General features: G+C 45.3%; 1 protein-coding gene and 1 pseudogene across 11 annotated transcripts in view; one reads left to right on the plus strand and one right to left on the minus strand.

Moving 5' to 3' along the window:
* The window catches only part of GET1 (guided entry of tail-anchored proteins factor 1), a 39517-nt gene extending 17967 nt beyond the window's left edge, over positions 1-21550 (minus strand). For 5 of the 11 annotated variants that reach the window (XM_088023842.1, XM_088023818.1, XM_028095600.2 and 2 more), the window contains exons 1-4: positions 11785-11979; positions 4020-4185; positions 2861-2928; positions 254-368 (exon numbers count right to left, since the gene is read on the minus strand). In XM_088023842.1, coding sequence (XP_087879968.1) covers positions 254-368; positions 2861-2928; positions 4020-4185; positions 11785-11886 — 451 coding nt within the window. In that variant the 5' untranslated portion in view covers positions 11887-11979. Of the gene's footprint in view, positions 1-253; positions 369-2860; positions 2929-4019; positions 4186-4354; positions 4561-7931; positions 7985-11784; positions 11995-15075; positions 15204-18193; positions 18383-21465 lie in introns of those variants that run through there. The other 6 variants (XM_028095604.2, XM_088023836.1, XM_028095605.2 and 3 more) reach the window with 6 other exon arrangements.
* On the plus strand, positions 20984-21659 carry LOC114202424 (chromobox protein homolog 1 pseudogene; annotated as a pseudogene).
* The last annotated feature ends 1832 nt before the right edge of the window (positions 21660-23491 follow it).

Consider the following 23491-nt stretch of genomic DNA (forward strand, 5'->3'; position numbering starts at 1 on the left):
GACACGGTATGGGCTGACATTCTGTAAGCAGACCCAGGGTGAACTTCAGCTCTGCTACCTAACATTTCAGTGACAGTGGACAAGGTAAGTAACTTCTCTAGACCTGTTTCTTCACTGTGAGCCTTGTGTGAGGCCAAGACACAAAGTACTGCTCACTAGTCAATGGATGAGCTTGGGTTCCTTCACCTTGTACCCCACACGTCTACAGAAGCCTATCCGTATTCTTCTGCTCTGGTTTCCAGAAAACTCTTACCTGCTACTCTAGTAGGAAATGCTACCAGGCGGTCTAGCGGAGTGATCCACTTGCTCGGTACCACAGCCACGGGGACAGAGTAATACTTCCAGATGAGCGACACCATCAGGGCAGCCTGCAAAGACAGTGCTGGTGAGTGCAACAACCTGCCGGCCACATACCCAGTAACCCAAGGAGGAGGAGAGACAGGCAAACACACTAAGGAAACTCTCCAAACTGATGACTTCAAGCCCCACCAATCCAGTCCTTGCAGGACACAGACACATCCCCACAGCCACTAATTTGCTGGCACCCCGAAACAGAGTGTCTGTTTAATTAAAGACTAGTTCACGGGGCGCCTGGGTGGCTCAGTCATTAAGCGTCTGCCTTCGGCTCGGGTCATGATCCCAGGGTCCTGGATCGAGCCCCACGTCAGGCTCCCTGCTCAGCGGGAAGCCTGCTTCTCCCTCTCCCTCTGCTTGTGTTCCCTCTCTCGCTGTACCTGTCAAATAAATAAATAAAATCTTTCAAAATAAATAAATAAATAGAGACTAGTTCCCAGGACACCTAGAACACACTTGCTGCCAAGTGGGGTAGACTTCTTAGTGAATTGCTATTTTACTGTTTTAATCTGAATAATAGATATACGCTATTAAATTAGCTGAGAAATTAACCAAGGTCTCCTATAACAAAGGTATTCTTTTCTCACTGAGCATCTCCCTCAAGTGGGCAGCCTACGGTAAGTACACCTGATTATTGACAAAAGCAATCTCATGCCTCTACGATCCCTGAAACACTAGTCTGTTCTCCACCGCCCCCCCCTCACAGTGCTGGCATCTGCGTGTGGAGGGGGCCCTGTGAGTCTAAATCGTGGCAACGAAGCAGCCTCCCCTCCGCTGTCTTCCCCCACCCTGTGGCCTTGGATAAGCCACTCACATGAGCAGACTTAACAGAGGAAGTCTGGCTTCGATCCCGCCCCTGGGACACCAACCCGCGTCAGAGGGACAGGGCCTCAGGGAGAGCGTACTTCAATGCACCCAGACGGCCCGGGCTCGCGGGCCGGCTCGAGGCATTTAGTGCAGTGAGAACCACACGTAGCGTGGAAACCCAGAGCCACTGGTGGCAGCCACTAGTGTGGACACAGCGTGCCCACGAGGAAAGCAGCAGCAGGAACAGCTCCGTGGGAGCTCTCGTACCCCACAGAGGACAGCTGGGAACCACAGTGCTGGACTCTAAGGAGCAGGGGGGTCCCCACCTGGACAGTGAGCAGCACTTTCCACGTCTGCATGCCACGCAACAAGCAATGACCCAAACCGACCACCTTAGAAAATACAACGTCTAAATAAGCTTCTCTCACTTCCCCACAGGCTCCCCAGACTGCACTGGAATAAAGGCAATATGAAAGAGCCCCAGAGAAGCTACCCCAGCATTCGTGTGCTAAAAAAACCCCCATGTTTCACAACCCAAGAGACTTTCTTGGAACCCTCGTGCACTGCTGGTGGGAATGCAAGCTGGTGCAGCCCCTGTGGAAATAGTACGAACGTTCCTCACAAAGTTAAAAACAGAAATACCATAGGACCCAGTCATTCTCCTACTGAGTGTTTGCCCAAAGAAAACAAAAACACTCATTCGAAAAGCTACATGCACCCCTATGTTTACTGCAGCATTATTTACAGTAGCCAGGATATGGAAGCAGCCCAAGTGTCCATCGACGGATGGATAAAGGTGAGGTGGTGGATTTATATACATTTACACACATACACACACACACAGTGGAATACTACTCAGCCACTAAAAGGGATGAGATCCTGCTGTTTGTAACATGGATGGATCTGGAAGGTATAGTGCTATGTGAAATAAGTCAGAGAGAGGAAGACAAATACCGTATCATTTCACTCATATGTGGAATCTAAAAAACCAAATGAATAAACAAAAAGCAGACCATAAATACAGAGAACAAACTGATGGTTGCCAGAGGGAAGAGGAGTAGAGGGATAGTAGATAAAGGAGATTAAGAGGTACAAACTTCCAGTTCCAAAATAAATAAGTCATGGAGATGGAAAGTACAGCAGAGGGAATGTAGTCAGTAATATCGTAGTCACGGTGCCCAGTGAGGGACGGTGATTACACTTATCATGGCGAGCACTGAGCAATGTAGAGAACTGCTGATTCATTATGTCGCACACCTGAAACTAACAGGGCACTGTACGTTAACTGTACTTCAATTTAAAACCAGAGAGAGAGAGAGGCTTTCTTTCAGTCTAACTCATAAACGCACAGCATTCGGGGCGCCTGGGTGGCTCAGATGGTTAAGCGTCTGCCTTCGGCTCAGGTCATGATCCCAGGGTTCTGGGATCGAGTCCCGCATCGGGCTCCCTGATCAGCAGGGAGTCTGCTTCTCCCTCTGCCTCTCTCTCTCTCTCTCTCACGAATAAATAAATAAAATCTTTAAAAAATAAAATAAAATAAAATAAACGCACAGCATTTGGTCCTGTACCAGCCGGAGAGCGCAGCCGCAGAAAGTGGAAAAGCCTGAACTCTCAGACCTGGATTCTGGGGGCCGCAGAGCCCCGGAGGGCAGTCCATTATCAACTTTAAAGACTCCAGGTGACACAATAGTACACTTACTTGCAATATATAGAAGGCAACACTTATAACCCATTTTATCTTGGCCAACTGAGCTGTCCGAGCTTTCACTGAAAGGAAAAACAGGATGAAATCATTGTATCAGTCCCGAAGAAAAAGGAAAATATTCAAATACACAGAAATGTTATTCTCCGCTTATAAAATATCTTCTAATCGTGTTGTGTAACATTTGCTCAGTATATTTAGAAAATACAAAACAGAATTTCTTAAAAGCCACACAGGATGCCATTCATTAAAATAGAATCACACACGGACTGTAAGATTTGAAGCTGTAATTTTGAACGCCCTTAAAACTATCCGTCTACACCAGAGATTCTTTTTATAGTGTACTTACCAACAGGACTCCGTTTGCTTCCCAGGTCTCCCTGTCTACACAGTACGCTAACCCACACGTGGGAGCCTAGCTTGTCCTGGGCCTGGGGGGGCCTCCATATGTCTTCCTAGCCTGGAGAAGGCTGTCTCACTGTGCCAGTTCCCAGCACATGGGTGGAAACGTCTTCATCACAGGAGACTATTTGGGACGGTGGCGACCACCGCGATGAACAAGACCTGATCCTGACCCTGTCGGTCTATTCTCGGATAAGGACACTTTGGGCGCGTTTGAGAGTGTTCACAAAAGTCCTTGGGCATCCACTGTGACACTTTCTCTAGGCTTATCTTGAAAAGTGTTGAGGGGCGCCTGGGGGGCTCAGATGGTTAAGCCTCTGCCTTCAGCTCAGGTCATGATCTCAGGGGCCTGGGATCGAGTCCCACATCGGGATCCCTGCTCAGCAGGGAGCCTGCTTCTCCCTCTGCAGCTCCCCCTGCTTGTGCTCACTCGCTCTCTGACAAATAAACAAATAAAATCTTAAAAAAAAAAAAGAAAGAAAGAAAGAGAAGCATTTAATTTGAAAACGTCTACCTACAGAAACAAGAAGAAAAGCTAAGAGGATGCTGTCTCTGTGTTCAGGAAGCAAAGGTTCACCCGCAAATAACGAGAAAGTAGTCATGACTACTGAGTTTCTTCTGGACAAACTTAAAAGTTCCTTTCAACATTTAGAACATCTAAGAATCAAAGCATATGTTCTACCAATCTTTATAAAAAGACTTCTCTATTCGTCCGCCCCCATGAAGCTTTCCACACTACAGCTGAAACCAGTACCGTGAGTTTTAAGCTTATCCGTCATCTTGTTGATCTTTCTCTCCAGCCTGGCGTATCTGGCGAATTCATCCATCATGTTGACAGTGGAGAGCTCCTGCTTCATGTTCTGGATCTCTGCTCTCATCTGCGCCTCCTGCTCAGCATCCTTCTGCAGCAGCCTAGACATCTGGGGGAGGGGAGAGCTGGGGTCAGTGCCCTCCCACGGGGGGGGCAACTCCCCCCCAATCCTGCTGCTGCTGCTTCCAGCTGGGCACACTGCCCGTTACCCGCACAGCCAAGTCCCGCTGCCCTCTATGACCACCACAAAGACAAAAGCTCCCTCTGATGTGACTCACCGTTCTAATTATACTTTTCCCTTTGCAGACATGCCTATGGATCGCCCCAGCACAAATGTCTTTATCTTTCACTATAACTGTAAAACTGTGATTATAAAGTGAAATGCAATCCCAGGCGTCATTCAGGTTAACAGGACCACACACCCTCTTCCCTTCCTGAAGAATTTAGTCCTAGATTCGGGAGGCAGAGGAAGAGGGGCGGTGCTAGTGAGGAGGGGGTGGCCCAGCAGGAGGACTTAATCCCTAGCACCATCAGGAGGGCGTTCCCACAGAGGGGCACCCTGTCACGGGAGGACAGAGCCAAGCGTGGTGATATGAGCATCTCCAGAAAGGAGAGCCTGGCACCGGACGCAGAGTAAGAGGCCTACAGTATAAGAGGAAAGCACCCAGCCAACCCCAGCGATGGAGCCCAAGGGGGGCCGGCAGGCATGGGGGGGGGAGGGGCAGGCAGCAGTGGGGAGGTGAGATTAATCACAAAGCACTGATCAATCCAGTAAACACACTGAAAATAATGGGAGCCAGTTTTCTCACTATCAGAACAGGGGGTTAGAAACATGGAAGAACCAGAATGAATCCTGCAGTGTTGAATTAGAATTGGAGGCATGGGTGCGAACTCACGGTTTGGGGCAGGTAGAGAAATACAGACATAAACTTTGTGAAGAGGCGCCTTTGACAGCCAGACTCCACCTGGGCCGTGCCCAGATGCACCCCACCCTCACATACAACTGCGGGGACACTGGCAGGCTGGAGCCCAGGGACCAGATGGAAGTGGCCACTAGGTGGCGCCCGGCAGCCGGCCAGGATGCCTCAGGATCGCCCAACAGCAAGGGTGCGGTGAGGATGGAGGGTGGAGGGGCGGCACCGCCCCCCCACTTCGGACCCGCCCCAAGTGAAGAGTGAACGTGCCACGGCGTCAGATGAGATGCAATGAGAACATAACACCTCTTCTGTGACACCGGACAGGGATGTTCTAAGCATTCTGCAAACTCACTGCCCTTGCCATGTTCAGAAAGGTCAGCCATACAAATCAAGGAAGTACCGAGAATCCTTCCAGATTGAAGAGACGTGGCAAGTAGGTGCAATGCACACTACTGACTGGGATCCTTTTGCTACAAAGGACCCTGAGTGGGACAAGTGAAAGCAGGAGCAGGTCAGTAGGAAGGTTACTGATGGCCATGTTGTGGACAAAGCACCTGTTTAGACAGCAATGTGTCGGGGAATGCAGGGGTTCAGGTTGACAACTTATTTTCAAATGGTTCAGGAAACAAAATCAGTTCTTTGTATTGTATGCGTACCTTTTCTGCACGTTTGTTTCAAAATTTTAAAAACAGATTAATGAAAAAAGATGAAAGGGGATAATGTATGTAAGTGTAGTGGCACATAGCAAATGCACAATAATTGAGTTTGTCCCTCCAGCCTGGGGTCCCCTCCGCACAATAGGGCAACTCTTCAGATAGAGCCAGGGAGCCGCGCCCCATCACGGGTCTCCCGGGGCGTCTGCGCAAGTGCGAGGTCCTGGGACACCCTCTGAGGTGGCATTCTCTAGCGCCTGCACAATGAAGCCCTTTTCGTGGGGACAGAGGTCTCCTGAGGGCACCTGCACAAAGCACAGTGTGTTTGCCCCTGCGCATCTTCCTGCAGGCTTCACGCCAAGAGTAGGGGTCTTCAAACCCAGCTCTGTCTTCGTCCCCTCTGCCCTAGCCTGACCACTACCCAATGCTTGAACTAAAGGACATATATACTCCAACCCAATCCACCCTAGAGACGAAAATAGGAATGGGCCAAATCTTCTTTAGAAAATCACGGAATCCTCTTTCAGAGCAGGAGTCTATAGATGTTGCTTAGCTTTATAAATCAAGAAACAGGCACAGGGTGGGGAAATAGATTTTTTGAGGTGATAGATAAATTCCTTATCTTGGGCGCCTGGGTGCCTCAATCGTTAAGCGTCTGCCTTCAGCTCGGGTCATGATCCCAGGGTCCTGGGATCGAGCCCCGCATCGGGCTCCCTGCTCTGCCAGAAGCTTGCTTCTCCCTCTCCCACTCCCCCTGCTTGTGTTCCCTCTCTCGCTGTGTCTCTCTCTCTGTTGAAAAATAAATAAAATCTTTAAAAAATAAAAATAAATTCCTTATCTTGATTGTGATGGTGGTTACCCTATGAATAAGTAGCCCAAAACTCATCAAACTGCCCATCTACCTAGAAACAGTGAATGTCACTGAATGCAAATTACACATCAATAAACCTGACTTTTAACATTAGATCTTCAAAAGAAGAAACAGAAGCACAAGCACATTACTTAACAGTATAGAGAATACACACAAAAAATTAAAAACTGAAAAGACCAAAGATGTTTACTCAGGACTAGAAGGTGAGTGAGGGTGGGAAAATGAGCTTGTGGAGAAGTTTAGAATCTTACGGTTAAATTAGACAACTGTAGTTGGGAGGGAAAATGAATAAATGACGTCTGCAAGTACACAAAAATATCTGGAAGTGTTTCAACTTGCAAACAGGTACCAATATTAATCCAAGACCTCCTTATTAGTGACAGTTAAAATGTACTAGAACTACGAATTAAATTTTAAAATCTAATGAGATTTGAATTTAAGTGTTCTGAATATTAATTTTTCAAACAGAAATAAACCTCTGACCTCCTTATGTATTCCAAAGCACCTTCCAGGACATTAAACCTCCCACTTGACAGAAACAGATAAGCTACATGGGGTACAGCTTTTCAAAGACCTGGAGATGGGTACACGAAGAATTCTCAAGCAGAAAACAAGTTTTTCAAAATTCTTATTAAGAGGACAGGCAGTGGAAGAAGCCGGGGAGAAAACAAGGGTAGAACCAAACCGCCTCGTCACCCCTGTCCCCCCGACACTGGCTGCCGCCTGCATGAGCTCGGAGGCCCACCAGACACCCTCAGATCCTGTCCAAGCTCCACACCCCTTTCCCAACAGACAAAATGTTACGTTTTGAACTTGGAGTCACACCAGGGAAAAGTCAAACCCCACTTCACCACTCAGTGGCTGGCATCTGGACTAGACCCATCCGAAAATCAATGTGTAATGACATTTAAGCCCAAAGGTTCGTCCCTCCTGAAACACAGGGGGCACCAGGGGAATGACAGGCGGGGGTTGCCCACTTAGATGTGTCCCTAATACTGGCGACGCACTGCTCATCCCGGGAAGGTACCAAGACTCCTGCGAAGCTGCAGACCCACATGAGGGCCCCCAGTCTGGAGCCGTCCGCACAGCACTGGTCCGGCGCACCTGACGACCCCACCCACGAGGCCCCAACTGCGCATGTGCACTCAACCCCCACCGCCCGCTCAAGTACCCCCACAACTAATACTCGCTGGCCATCCTCACGCCTGGTGGTCCACACAGGAACTCACGAGGCAACTGTGCTCCCTGGAAAGGGGGAGGGTGTCAGGAAGGCCCCTACAGCAGCAGGCAGGTCCTGCAGTGTCTGTCCCTGGCCTCAGAGGCCTGGGCCCCCGGAAGGAAAGGGAGGCGGCCACTTTTTAGAGCAGAAAATGAAGGCAATGTCAAAGTCATCAAATATGAAAATGGCAGTCACCCCACAAGCCAAATCCCAGAGGGCAGCCTGCGCCGGGCCCAGGCCCAGGGTCTGCAAAGCGGGGTGCCCCGGAAGGGAGGGGCTGTTACACCCACTCTCAGCCACGTCAATCCTGGGGCGCCTGCGTAGTGCGCCTCCTTATTCCCCGCCTCCCACCGGAGTCCCCGGGGCGCATGCGCAGTGCACACTGTTCGCCTGGACGCTCGCTCTGTCCTCTGCCACTGCTAGGCCTGGGGCGCCTGCGCGAGGCGCCTGCGCAGTGCGCCTCCCTACACCCGCGCGCATGGGTGCTCCCAGGAGCGTTTCTGTCTCCCTCTTCCTCTGCCTTTGGCTGAAGAAAGTCCTAGTTTACCTATTAAATGACCTAGGCCCTCTCATCCATATGCCCTGTGACCAGCTTGAAGAGAATTAAGAATTCTCAGGAAAATTCCAACCAAGTCAACACCAGGGACTGGGTGTCCTCTTCCAGGCCCCCACCTCTACCCAAGTATTCAGCTGAGGTCCCCGCCCAGGACCCTGCACGGCTTTGCTAGGCAGAGCACTTGTGATACTTAGGAGACTTATTCAAGGGCCTCAACCAGCCTACCTGACTAACGGGATGGTGCGCCCCGCCCCCCTTCCTTCTGGCTGCGTGGAAAATGCTTCTGAAACACCGGCAGGAAGGCTATATTTGACGTAGGACATGGCCCATTCCCAATCAAGCTTTGTTTCTCCTCGGGAGTCTTTCCCACTTAGGTCCTCCAAAAGGGCCTGCAACAGGCAGCCTCTAATGGTCATGAAAGAACAGCATCTTACCCTACCGAGGACCAGAGCGTTCCTTATGGCTTTACACTGACCCTCACCACAAACCCAGTGACCGGGCGGCACAGATCTCTTCATTACTTTTCCCTGTTCTAAACACCAACAGTAGGAGCTGTACTCTGCTAAGGTAAGTATATGTGACGACCCTGACAAATAGCGTTACAACCAAGCGGAAACAGGTTCAAGAAAGCTAATTGGTTTGAGGTTACAGAGGTTATACAACCTGTGGGAAGCAGCACAGATTGTGAACCCAGTGCTTTTTCACCTAAATGAGGAACATCGAGGGACACAAGCCTCACGTCCATCTAGACTGCAGCAATAACCCTTGGTGAGCGTGTCCTAGCTGCTGAGCACCAGTTTGGTGGAAGCTTGGTTAAGGAGCCTGAGGATGACAGGTCCTACTCATATCCACTGCCATGCCCCAAACACACACTCCTCTTTCCCCCTCCACGAAAGGAAATTATGAGCAACTCATAGAGGAATACAAAACTAACACAGCCTCTTTAAGCAATTTAGTTTCATATAGCTCCAACAAGAGGTGAAATGGGATGGGGTACATAAGAAGAATCAAGGTGATATTCAAGAAAGATGGGCAGGCAAATCACAGGAGAAAATATTTACAAATATTTACTGTTAAGTAAACAACTCCTCACCCAACAACAACAAACCAAACACCCACTCACTCTCCGCTCTGAGTCCACAGAGGATGCCCTTCCCTTACAGACAAGCTCCTGATGCGCCATTAAAAAGGGGGCAAAGGACGTGAACAGACATTTCTCCAAAGAAGATATACAGATGGCCAATAAGCACATAAAATGATATTCAACATCACTAATCATTAGGAAAATGCAAATCAAAACCACAATAAGATGCCATCTCACATCCACTGAGTATGACTATTATAAAAACAAAACAAAACAAAATAGCAACTGCTGGAAATTGTGGAAAAATTAGAACCTTGTATGTTGCTGGTGAGGATGCAAAATGGTGCAGCTGCTACGGAAACCAGCTGGGCAATTTCTCAAAAAGTTGAAAATAGAATTACCATATTATCCAGTAATCCCACTTCTGGATGTTTACCCAAAAGTACTGAAAGCAGAGACTTGAACAGGTATTTGCACACCAGTGTTCCAGGAGCATTATTCACAATAGCCAAAAGGTGAAAACAACCTAAATGTCCATCAAAAGATGAAAGGATAAACAAAATGTGGTATACACAGATAATGAAATATTATTAAGCCTTAAAAAGGAAGGAAATCCCAGGCGCCTGGGTGGCTCAGTTGGTTGGACAGCTGCCTTCGGCTCAGGTCATGATCCTGGAGTCCCGGGATCGAGTCCCTCATCGGGCTCCCTGCTCAGCGGGGAGTCGGCTTCTCCCTCTGACCCTCCCCCCTCTCATGTGCTCTCTCTCTCTCACTCTCTCTCTCAAATAAATAAATAAAATATTAAAAAAAAAAAGGGAAGGAAATCCCAACACATGCTACAACAGGGACAGACCCTGAAGGCATTATGCCGAATGAAAAGAAGCCAGGCATAAAAGGAAACATATTGCATGATTTCACCTACATGAGATAGAGTAGTCAAATTCATAGAGACAGAAAGGAGAACTGTGGTTGCCAGGACTGAGGTGAAAGAGGGAGAGGGACTTACTGTTTAATGGACAGTTTCAGTTTAGGAAGATGGAAAAGTTCTGGAGATGGAGGGTGGTGATGGTTGCACAACAATGTGAATTATTTAATGCAACTGAACTATACACCCAAAAATGGTTAAAATGGTAAATTTTATGTATATTTTAATTTTTTTTAAAGAAAAAAAAAAGAGGCCAGCTCTTCGAGGGTCTTTTATGCAATGCTAAGTATTTGGGACATCATCTTAAAGACTAAGCAGTATCAAGGGGAGAGTGAGGGATTAAGAGAATTTCCTATGCCTTAGTTGGGCAATGCAGGTAGTACAGTCCTAGAATAGAATTGTACATGCAACAGGCACTCAATGAATGCTGGTAGAAGAAAGAAAGTAGAAATTCCGCCTAGTCTTAAATAACACCCCCTCCCCCCACACACCACAAATTTACATCAGGAGATAAGAGCAGGGAGCACTGCGTTTCCCCCACTAATGCTACAATGGCGTGCACCCAGTCTTTGAGGTCTTTCAGTCTGTCAGACTCCGGCTGTGGGCATAAAGGGGGCGCCCTTCCCCAGGTACAGCTCCCTGTTTCCCACACACACCTTCAATCTGCCACCAAACCTATATCCATGCTCCAACAGGCAGAGGGACAAAACTAGGAGAATCACAAACCAAGGATCAGTCTCCACCCTAGCAGTCACACACAATGCAACTACCTGACCCTCTGAGTCAGACTCCTCCTCTGGGAGGTAAAGGGGCATGAGATGACATTCGCATCTTACAGCAGCCGTGACAACTAGACACGAGGTAATGTACTCATGCCTACGCAAAACGCACGGCAGAGAGCTGCTCCCCGGTGCCCTTTGCTCTCTTGAATACAGGAAGCATGACACGGTGCCGAGATTCTGTCTACACTGCCTCCGACCGCAAAAATGCGGGCGGCTGAGATCCTTCCATCTGGGAGCTGGCACGGCTGGCACTCCGGCACTACGTGCAGGGAAGGCCAGGGCCTCCGGGAAACCCTGTACTCCGCGCTGCGCCAGGCTCTGGACCCTAGCAGCGAGGACTGCTTGATTCCTCCACCGACCAGGAGCTAACGGAAATAAGTGTGGCTGGCCGGCAGAGGGGCACTGAGAACTTCTCGTCTCCAGGCTGCTGCCACGTGAAAACGTAGCCAAGTGTTGCCAGGTCATTCTTTTTTCTCCCTGAGACTCCAGAAATCCGGATTTGGGGGTAAAGCTTTGCAATTTTCAGGCGCGAGCAACTAAAAAAAAAAAAAAATCTTAAAGCAGAACGGCCCAACCAAGACCCTTCTGCTGGCGGAACCCCGCCCTCACGCGGCCGGTCTGAGACCCCCGTGTCTACGCCAGGCTCGCCGGGGACCGAGGCGGCGACCCCCCGGCCCCTGGAAGGCAAGGCAGCCACTTACGAAGGAGGAGAAGGAAGGGAGGAGGATCCTGAGGACATTGCACCCAAACACGAAGCTAAGCACCAGCAGCCACGCCCAGCGGTCGGCCTCCACGCCGCTCATCCCGGATGCTCCCGGAGGTGCCGGTTCTGCTAAAATAACTCCATGGGGATCACGCCGGCGACCACGCCGCGCGGGCGCCTGCGCAGTGAGGCCCAGAGGCCGCGGAGGCGCACCGCCGCGCCTGCGCACTGTACCACACTGGGCCTGGAGGCAGGGCGGTCTTTTCCATTTGGTCTTGGTTGACGCTTGCCAGCTTACTCCTTGGCCTTTCCGGTTTCCGTAGCTTTTCCGCACACTCCCCACCACCCTCCTGGCTGCAGTTTTCCAAGCTTTGGTGGTTGGGCTGCCACCGGCTCTAGGTTTATTGTAGCTGCGAGCCACCTGTTACAATTACGTAATGAGTGCTTTCTTTAAATTGACTCACTTTTATTCCTAGATAAATTTATTTTAAAATAAGCCTCTCCATAAACGGAAAACTACCGTAACTATAGTAGCAAGTGACTGTAAAAAGAAACGTTTTGTAATCGTATGTGAAATGTCTTGTTTATATTTCAAAACACTGAAGTAAATCTAAACAATTTACAAAGCTGCATGCCTAAAAAATAAGTATTAATCAGAAGGCACTGTTTACAATCAGCTTGTAATAACCTAAGTTTAGGTGAAATGAAGTTTTATGGCAAAATAATCCCAATTCATGCTTGCATATAGTAGATAAAGCAAAAGATATTTACCTGGGGGGCGCCCGGGCAGCTCAATGGTTAAGCCTCTGACTCTTGATTTTGGCTTAGGTCAAGATCTCAAGAGCTGTGAGATCTGGGCTCCCCACTTAGTGTGGAGCCTGCTTAGGACTCTCTCTCTCCCTCTGCCCCTCCGCACCCCACCCCACCTTTCCATGTGTGTGCGTGGGTCCACTCTTTCTCTAAAAATAAATAAGAAAAATAAAGTAAGAAAAAATAAAATAAGAGATATTTAGTTGACCCTTCTGCCAAGGATTTTTTTTTTAAGATTTTATTTATTTGATAGAGAGACAGCGAGAGAGGGAACACAAGCAAGGGGAGTGGGAGAGGGAGAAGCAGGCTTCCCCCTGAGCAGGGAGCCCGTGGGAGGGGCTCGATCCCAGGAACCAGGAATCAGGACCTGAGCCGAAGGCAGACGCTTAATGATTGAGCCACCCAGGCGCCCCAGGTTGGATTTTGAGAACAAATTCCAATCAAGGGAATCAAGGAGCTGTGGTTCTACTCTCTTTGCAAAATGAGCAAATCTTTTAGAATTTCTAAAAGTAAGAAAGAGTTTTCTTGAGCCCAAGTTAGGACAGTTGCCTGGGAAACATGCTCCTCACAGGGAAGAAAGTGTTCTAGAGAAGTTTTTACAGGGTTATATACTTTTTTTTTTACATCTTGTACAGGCTCAAAAGCTTGTAGATTAGCATATAGGCAGGAATCATGAGTTTTATCACAGAGGAATGCCGGGAACAGCAGCATTGATCAGTATCTTAAGGACAAGATGGTTCTCCTTTAGGCTACTTATTCACAAAGCAGATGTACAATGCATGGGTGGCAGACCATAAATCAAGTTTTTGGTTTGAACAAAGTTTCTTAAGAGTCGTGTTGACTGAGAAAGAAATCTGAAATGGAGTTCCTTGTATATTAGGGCTTTAGAGAGTTTTTCTCTCATCATTTCCCCCTTTTGATCAATAATCTTTCGACAGAAAGCATTGGTGATCATTATTTTGCCCCTTGATGCCTGAGTGATTGCTTACCTGCCGTGGGTCCATCATATCCCTCAACGCTAGGTTGGATTTAAGTCACCTAGGAGTCTATGTGTTGGGGGGGGGGGGTTGTCAACAGAATGGCCTTTAACAGGGAATATTACAGTATATATATATTTTTTCAGTCAGATCGAATCGTCATGCAAACATTGTATGTGTGCTTTGTAATGAATTTTTGCCTTTGCATTTTTGTAACATAACATAAATACAAAAACAGCAATAAAAATCGAATTAATAACATTTGAAGCAAATAATAGGGACTAGATACAGAATTAGAAAGAAAAGAATCCCTCCAAAAAATCCATTACAGGTATTTTGTAATATTGAATTAACTTGAGTATCTATTTCCTTTATCTGTAGTTATTTGTGCCTTGTGATATGTTTGAGCTGATTGGTTTAAAATGGTAATTAAATTTTCTGTTATTTTTTTAAAAGATTTTTTATTTATTTATTTGGGAAAGAGAGAGAGCATGAGAGGGCAGAGGGTCAGAGGGAGAAGCAGACTCCCTGCTGAGCAGGGAGCCCGATGCGGGACTTGATCCCGGGACTCCAGGATCATGACCTGAGCCGAAGGCAGTCACTTAACCAACTGAGCCACCCAGGCGCCCAAATTTTCTCTTATTATATGTAACAATTTCTCTGGCCAGTTAGTTTCCATAGATATTACATCTTGTGGTGTTTGTAATTCTATCTCCCAAAACATTTGGTCATCAATATCAATATTAGTATGATTTTTGTTAGAATCAGGCAATTCTTTTTGAGATAGAAAGCCAGTATTACACCATATAGGAGTAGAGTTAGGATGAAAAGTACTTTTGTTACAAAATAAATCAAGGAGTATTACAGAGGTGGGTTTTTTTTTAAAGAATTTATTTGAGTGAGAGAGAGAAAGAGTGAGAGAGTGAGCACAAGCAGGGGGAGGGCAAGGGGCAGAGGGAGAGGGAGAAGCAGACTCCCCACTGAGCAGGGAGCCCAACACGGGTCTCAGTCCCAGGATCTTGAGATCATGACCTGAGCTGAAGGCAGACACTTAACCAACTGAGCCACCCAGGCGCCCCTGCAGAGGTGTTTTGAAAACCTTCCCAACAACATCTTCTTTCCCATATACCATATGTTAGTTTGTACAGGCTATGCCTGTACAGGCCAAGTTGGAGTGAATTCAGGGCTCCATTGTTGTTTAGGGCCTAACCATATATTTTTCCTGAATTCACAGATATCAGAAGACACAGGAATCCAGTAAGAATCACTGCCTATTAAGGCCCATCTTCTTCCAATGGCAAGAACTTTAGTGGTATTTATAATAGTTTCTATTCCCATTATGACACTGAAATAAGTCTAGTTAGCCATAAGTTTGGATACCAAGGCAGTAATTGAACATTTATATAAGTTACAAGGGTCTTTAATGATTTTTCCACAGATTAGGAGGGCTGTACATTTCGGGTTTCTGCGGTTAATAAAGAAGGCCATTGACCCATAGTTACCTCAGAATCTTCTAGGATGAATGGCAAAGTTAGATTTAGGAGATGGCTGAATCCACCAAGTCACTCTTAAAGTAGCATCTTTGATAGATGCCCATTGTTTTTTCTTATTTTGTCTTGGGCCGCTCCATCTACAAAAGCACAGTTTGTGAGTACACTGGATAATTTGGCATGTTGGACAATTAAATTTGTCCAACAAAGGTCCTGGGGACCTTTCTTCATACATTATCATCTAAGTTTATAGAGACACAATGGTCAATCTGTTGAGTATTATATATACTCAACAGTATTATATATATATATATATATATATAGGTTAAATCTGAGTTATGTAGCACTTCTTGAAAGGCTTTTCCTAATAGAGGTAATTTATAAGCACCAGTGTAGCTACAGGAACATTAGAGTAAGTCCAAAAGGTCATAAATATTTCATTTAAGTTCTCATCATAATAAAGTACTCTGGTAATATTCAAAGTTATATTAGTTAAATCTGCAAGTAACCATGATATTTTATCAGGACATAATAAAGGGGGAGGTGAAAGCAAACAAGTAGATTTACTATGTTCTAACATCACAATTTAAAAAAAAAAGAGTAGAAATACAAGCCTGGTCCCAAATCTTGGGAAATCAGTCTATAATGTCACCTACTCCTCATCCTAGTTTGTAGCTCAAATGTCTCTGATGATCCTTCAGTGACCCACTAAGCAATTAGGCACAAAGATTTTGTCTATTCATGAGCTGTTGTGGTGATTTCTTTACATCATTTATTTTTTTCAGTTTGCAGAGCTTCAGGGAAAAGGACAGTTTTAATTCTCAAATGATTCTAAGTCAGAAGCTGGGAGAAAAATCAAAGTGTTAGTTTGAAGAGTGGTAGCCAGGCATTGGAGGATACTAAAAGAAATCAGAATCAAGGGGCGCCTGGGTGGCTCAGTCATTAAGTGTCTGCCTTTGGTTCAGGTCATAATCCCAGGGTCCTGGGATCAAGCCCCACTTCAGGCTCCCTGCTCGGTGGGGAGCCTGCTTCTCCCTCTCCCACTCCCCCTGCTTGTGTTCCCTCTTTTGCTGTGTCTCTCTCTGTCAAATAAATAAATAAAATCTTTAAAAAAAAAAAAAAGAGCTTTTCTGCCCATGGACACTGCAGAGTAAGCATCGTTAAAGTCTCCCCTCCCACTGCTGTCATGTCTAAGTCAGAGTCTCCCAAAGAGCCTGAGCAGCTCCGGAAGCTCTTCATCGAAGTTTGAGCTTTGAAACAACCGATGAGAGTCTGAGGAGCCATTTTGAGCAATGGGGAACGCTTACGGACTGTGTGATAATGAGAGATCCAAACACCAAATGCTCCAGAGGCTTTGGGTTTGTCACGTATGCCACTGTGGAGGAGGTGGATGCAGCCATGAACGCAAGGCCACACAAGGTGGATGGAAGAGTTGTGGAACCAAAGAGGGCTGTCTCAAGAGAAGATTCTCAAAGACCTGGTGCCCACTTAACTGTGAAAAAGGTTTTTGTTGGTGGCTTTAAAGAAGACACTGAAGAACATCATCTAAGAGATTATTTTGAACAGTATGGGAAAATTGAAGTGATCAAAGTCATGACTGACCGAGGCAGTGGCAAAAAGAGAGGTTTTGCTTTTGTAACATTTGATGACCATGACTCTGTAGACAAGACTGTCATTCAAAAATACCATACTGTGAATGGCCACAACTGTGAAGTAAGGAAAGCCCTATCTAAGCAAGAGATGGCTAGTGCTTCATCCAGCCAAAGAGGTCGAAGTGGTTCTGGAGACTTTGGTGCTGGTCGTGGAGGTGGTTTTGGTGGGAATGACAACTTTGGTCATGGAGGGAACTTCCGTGGTCGAGGTGGCTTTGGTGGCAGTCGAGGTGGTGGTGGATATGGTGGCAGTGGGGATGGCTGTAACGGATTTGGTAATGATGGAAGCAGCTTTGGAGGTGGCGGAAGCTATAATGATTTTGGCAATTACAACAATCAATCCTCAAATTTTGGACCCATGAAAGGAGGAAATTTTGGAGGCAGAAGCTCTGGCCCCTATGGTGGTGGAGGCCAATACTTTGCCAAACCACGAAACCAAGGAGGCTATGGTGGTTCCAGCAGCAGCAGCAGTAGCTACGGCAGTGGCAGAAGGTTTTAATTACTGCCAGGAAACAAAGCTTAGCAGGAGAGGAGAGCCAGAGAAGTGACAGGGAAGCTACAGGTTACAACAGATTTGTGAACTCAGCCAAGCACGGTGGTGGCAGGGCCTAGCTGCTACAAAGAAGACATGTTTTAGACAATACTCATGTGTATGGGCAAAAAACTCAAGGACTGTATTTGTGACTAATTGTATAACAGGTTATTTTAGTTTCTGTTCTGTGGAAAGTGTAAAGCATTCCAACAAAGGGTTTTAATGTAGATTTTTTTTTTTTTGCACCCATGCTGTTGATTGCTAAATGTAATAGTCCGATCATGATGCTGAATAAATGTGTCTTTTTAAAAAAAAAAAAAAGAAAAATCAGAATCAAGTCCAGTTTATAATGAATAGTATTAAAATCTAATAGCTACAAAGATGTGCTATTGAAACATGTTCTTTCTATAATCACCCTCATTTTTACCAAAAAGCACCAAATTATTACTAATTTCTTTGCAAAATAAATCCAGTTTTAATAAACTTGGCCTTATTACTTACATAAGCAGAGCAAGAATAGTGATTGACCAAATAAGGTTTTTAAAATGCTTTGCTGGAACTTTTTTTTTTTTAAGATTTTTTATTTGAGAGAGTGAGCGAGAGAAAGAGAGAACACAAGCTGGGGGGAAGAACAGAGGGAAAGGGAGAAGCAGACTACCTGCTGAGCAGGGAGCCCAATGTGGGGCTTGATCCTGGGACTCTGGGATCATGACCTGAGCCGAAGGCAGACGCTTAACCTACTGAGCCACCCAGGTGCTCTTGGAACTTTTGTATCAGGAATTTTAGATTGAACTTTTAATAGCCTCTCAAGGCCAGAAGCCAAACCAAATTCTTGCTGTCAGATTTGCCTGCAATACCTATAGATTTAGGTGAATTCCTCTTCTTGAGGTCCCCAAAATATTCTGAGGTTCCTGTAACCTGCCAGGAAGTGACATTCCTTACTCACCTGGTAAGGCTGCTGGGAACTCTGCAAGCAAGATAGCAGGCCAACATTTCCAAGGGACTTTATTGGCTCCAGAAAGTCAACCTTAGTTCCTTAAAGTTGTCTGGTCATATCTGAGTCTATGCATGTCTCTCTCAAATATGACATTCCAGTCAAACTCCTGGTAAAATAACCAATGTTTCCAATGGTGTCCTGTTACAAGGAGAACAGATTCTTATTGAACTTATGCACATGATTATAACTGCCCTGAAAGAAAGAATACTCACTGAGAGTTTCTGAATTTTGGAGGGTTTTAGGTAGAAAGAAAAGATAAATGTTTCAATTTGTTCACAAAGGTGTATTTTATCATATTTCTGTAAGTCATAGGTATCTTAAGAGAAAAGGTTTCCTTAAATCTGGAAGAGTAGACTTTAAAGGACCAGTAATGTTTCTCTTGATCTCAGGGTCATGAGTTCAAGCCCCACGTTGGTCTCCATGTTGGGCATGGAGCCTACTTAAAAAATAAATAAATAAATAAAAGACCAGTAATGTTCTAAACAAGAGTCATAAAAATCATAATAATCTTCCTCAATTCATTCAGTCCCATCTTATTAATTCTTGTTCTGTTTGAATGCAGTTTTCCCACTACTGGAAATTCTTACTCAGCTTAGTTTTATGATCTAAAAGACATCAGAAACCTGGGTTGGTCAAAAAGTCCATTTCATAAATCTCATTAAAGATGAAACACATTTTCAAAGGCATCAGAACAATAACTACAAATGACAAAAAGATTCAAAATGGACATGGTTAAAGATCTGATGAGAGTTCATTATAATGCAGTTGACAAACAAATCCATTTGTTTCAGTGACATACAATACATCAATAATTAGAATGTCAAGTGATGACCTTATAACAGGCCATATTAAAATTTTAGGAATTTCGGGGTGCCTGGGTGGCTCAATTGTTAAGCATCTGCCTTCAGCTCAGGTCATGATCCCAGGGTCCTGGGATTGAGCCCCGCATCGGGCTCCCTGCTCAGCGGGAAGTCCGCTTTTCCCTCTCCCACTCCCCTTGCTTGTGTTCCCTCTCTCGCTGTGTCTCTCTCTGTCAAATAAATAAAATCTTAAAAAAAATAAAATAAAATTTTAGGAATTTCATATAATTTCTGAAATAGTTATAGCATTTCAGGGTGCCCTGGTGGTTCAGTTGGTTGAGCATCTGACTCTTGATTTTGGCTCAGGTCATGATCTCAGGGTTGTGGGATTGAGCCCTGTGTCGGGCTCTATGCTCAGTGGGGAGTCTGCTTGGGATTCTCTCTCTCCCTCTCCCTCTGCCCCTCCCCCCACTCACACACACGCACGCAGTCTCTCTCTCTCTCAAAATAAATGAATCTTTAAAAGTAGTTATAGCATTTGCCCATACAATATAACCTAAGAAGGTTTATCGTCATTTGTTTAACAATGTTTCCCATATGACTCTTTTTTTTTAAAGATTTATGTATTTATTTATTTATTTGAAAGAGAGAGAATGAGAGAGACAGAGAGCAAATGAGAGTGGGGAGGGTCAGAGGGAGAAGCAGAGTCCCTGCTGAGCAGGGAGCCCGATGCGGGACTCGATCCCGGGACTCCAGGATCATGACCTGAGCCGAAGGCAGTCGCTTAACCAACTGAGCCACCCAGGCACCCCCCATATGACTTAACACAGCAAATAAGCAAGCCTAATTAGTGAAAAGGATTTCATTTAGAATTCAAATCTTTGGGAAGTTCTGTTAAAAACCTCAGATGGTTTTAAAGCACATGACTAAATAGGATTACAGATCATTATAAAACTTAATATTTAATTATCTATTTAACCAACGTGGCAATGCCTAAATTCTAAAGACAAATACAAGAGGTTACCTAGTCATTAGCAAAACTTAGCTCCTTTCAATACTGAAAAGTCTTAGCTTTCTTAAGTAATCAAAGACCTGATAGAGACAAAGCATAGCAAGCATGGGTTTGTGTTTTTGTTTTGGGAGGGGTTAGATAAGAAAAACTTTGTTTATAATTTCTTCTCAAGAGCAGACCAACAATCCAAGAAAACTTTGACATTTTAACAGAGAAAAAGGCCAAATGTCAATCTTATATTAATGTACATTTAAAACTCATTCATTCCTATCTTAATTAGCCCTGATCATGCATAAAATTCATTTCCGAAGATTTCCCTTCACAAACCTACAACTCTCTTCTTCATTCAGATTTTTGTCCTTAGCCTTCTCTCTCTAAATAACCAGTCTCATTTTAGGACAAAATTACTTTCCTTTCCCTCAACAAAAATATGTTCCCATTCCTCATACCTTTCTCATCAAAAATACATCTTACTTTCCTTACATACAGAGTTGGTTTCTTTATTATTTTCTAGCAGTCTCAAATATTTATCAGAATTCTTAATGGTTAGAAACCTTAATTTCTGCAGTGCCTGGGTGGCTTAGTCGTTAAGCGTCCGCCTTCGGCTCAGGTCATGATCCCAGGGTCCTGGGGTCGAGCCCCGCATGGGGCGCCCTGCTCCGCGGGAAGCCTGCTTCTCCCTCTCCCACCCCCCTGCTTGTGTTCCCTCTCTCGCTGTGTCTCTGTCAAATAAATAAATAAAATCTTTAAAAAAAAAAAAAAAAGAGTGTTTGGCTGAAGGGAGGGCCGTTTGCCGGGGCCCGCGGTACGCTGCCTCAGTGAGGGGGTCGACTATGGCCGCCAGGGCGTTGTTGCTTTTCTGGGCGCCTCTCCACCGACCAGCCCAACGCGACGTGCCATTAGCACCGCACCAATTCCTCTCGGGCTCTTGAGCGCTGCTTTGAGCAGCGTCACCCTTTAGACCAGAAAGCTGGCAGGCACTATGGGGAAGAAACAAAACAAGAAAGTGGAGGAGGTGCTGGAAGAGGAGGGAGAGGGATATGTGGTGGAAAAAGTTCTTGACCGTGGAGTGGTAAAGGGCAAAGTGGAGTACCTCCTAAAGTGGAAGGGGTTCTCAGATGAGGATAACACGCGGGAGCCAGAAGAGAACCTGGATTGCCCTGATCTGATTGCCAAGTTTCCACAGTCACAGAAAACAGCACATGAGACAGATAAATCAGAGGGAGGCAAACGCAAAACTGACTCTGATTCTGAAGATAAGGGAGAGCAAACCAAAGAAGAAGAAAGAAGAGTCAGAAAAGCCACGAGTCTTTGCCCGGGGTTTGGAGCCAGAGCAGATTATTGGAGCTACAGACTCCAGTGGAGAACTCATGTTCCTGATGAAGTGGAAGAATTCTGATGAGACTGACCTGGTCCCTGCCAAAGACGCCAATGTCAAGTGCCCACAGGTGGTCATATCCTTCTATGCGGAAAGGCTGACGTGGCATTCTTACCCCTCGGAGGATGATGACAAAAAAGATGACAAGAATTAACTCCCCTGAGTACCTGCCCCTGTCACATCTGACTGTGGGTTTCGAGTGGGGAGGGAAGGAGCTCTACTTGTCTTGACCATAGAGGTGGCTTGAGAAGATGCCCTTTCAAGAGCCAGTATCATTTCTGTGCCCTACAGCAGCCCAAGTGCTTTAAAGCCTTTCCGAGCTGTGTAGTTGGCACACCCACCCCAGTGGGGCGGAAGGAAGAGAAGTGTTGTAAGGCCACCCATCCTGTACTTTGCTGAGAACGGCAAAGGGCCTTCCCTGAAGGACAGAACTTGCAGAATGGGTGTGTGGGAGAGCAAAAGATACTTTGGATCTTCAGAGCGCATCTCCACAACCCACAGCCTTCTTCCCAACAGTGTTAACTCTGCATTTTTACAGCATAGCATGTGTGTAGTTTTTGGCTATTACTGGCTATTAGTGGTGTATCGTTTGGGAGTGAGAGGATTGGGGGTGGGAAGGAACAGAGATGGGTAGGATCGTTTTGTTAAAATCTGGAGCCTGATTGGGGGAATGGTGAAACGATGAAAAGAACAAACTTGTGGTGATTCAGTTCTGTGTCCAGAATATTTTATCTTTTCAAAAAAATGTCATTGGCAACCTAAATGAGGACTGTGACAGACTGTTTAAAAGCTGTTTAAAAGCTGGGAATGCCCCAAACTTGTAAGCCAAGGTGTTCCCCGCCTGAGCTTAATGCTGTTCCCAACAAAGGACTAAGCCAGTTAATAAGTTACCAAAGCTGCCATTTTGGGGATGGAAACTGGTTGAAGAGGAAAAGTCTTATTGGAGTGTATACATAGGCAGATTGTTCTGTCTTAGAGGTGCTAATTCTTGAAATTGATAAGAAGACCCTTTCTTTTCCAATTATGAAGTTTTAAACATCAGCTTCTCCATCCATGCCACTGGCTGAGGTATTTGGAGAGGGGAAGAGGGTAGAAAGCGGGAGAGTAGAAAAAGACAAAGACAAAGGCCCCTGCTCTTAGGGTGGAAAACTCTTGGAGCCTGTTATTTGAACTTTGAACTCTGAAATCAATCATTGGTGGCAGGGTTCAGTCACTGACAGCACAAGTTCATTTAATCACTTCAAGAGTGGAAGGATTTCAAAAGCCCTGGTCTCAGGAGAAGATTAAACTTTCATACTGGGGCAGTGGTTCACTTTAAAACACAAAACAAAATAAAACATTTTTTTAATCCTAAGAATTAACTAATACCCAAAATGCCGTCTTGAGTCATGAGATCCGTCAGTTCTTGACATCGTCTAGACCTGCATTCTAGAACTCCATTGTCAAATCTTTTTAGGCATGTGTTAGGTTTCTGTGGAAACTTTGTTTAAATGTAAACTTCATATCACATTGTCAGTTTTTGCCTTAATAAAACTATAGAATTATAAAAAAAAATAAAAAAGGAAACCTTAATTTCTAGTAAAAATTAAGTAGTAACCACTTGTGAACTGTTACATCAGAATACTTTACACAAGAAATTTCTGAATACATTTCATGATTTCTAGCTAATGTGTTTTTTTATAGTATAACTTTCAGTAAAACACAAAGCATGTTTACCAAACAGAACCACGTATTCCCAGTTTCTCTGCAATAAGAAGGCAAAAGCAGACAAACCTACATTCAGTAATCAATATTCTAGTATTCTATCTTATTTGGCAAAGACCTAGATATCCAATGAATTCAACCCAATTTATCATTTAACGTAGCAACACTTCAAGTTTCAGGTTACCAAAGATTTTGAAAGGTATAAACCTTTTTATTTACTTACCCTATTTGCTCGTAACAATTACCCAGGAAAAGATCATGAGACAGACAAAATCAACCATTATTTGAAGTCATTTTTTGCCGAAAATGGCACCAGAGATGTCACGAGCTTATTTGGCCTTTAGTAAAGCTTA

The sequence above is a fragment of the Eumetopias jubatus genome, unplaced genomic scaffold (genome assembly GCF_037043125.1).
Source record: "Eumetopias jubatus isolate StellerSeaLion01/CBP00866 unplaced genomic scaffold, mEumJub1_p1.0 scaffold_1, whole genome shotgun sequence".
In the NCBI taxonomy this organism is placed as follows: Eukaryota; Metazoa; Chordata; class Mammalia; order Carnivora; family Otariidae; genus Eumetopias; species Eumetopias jubatus.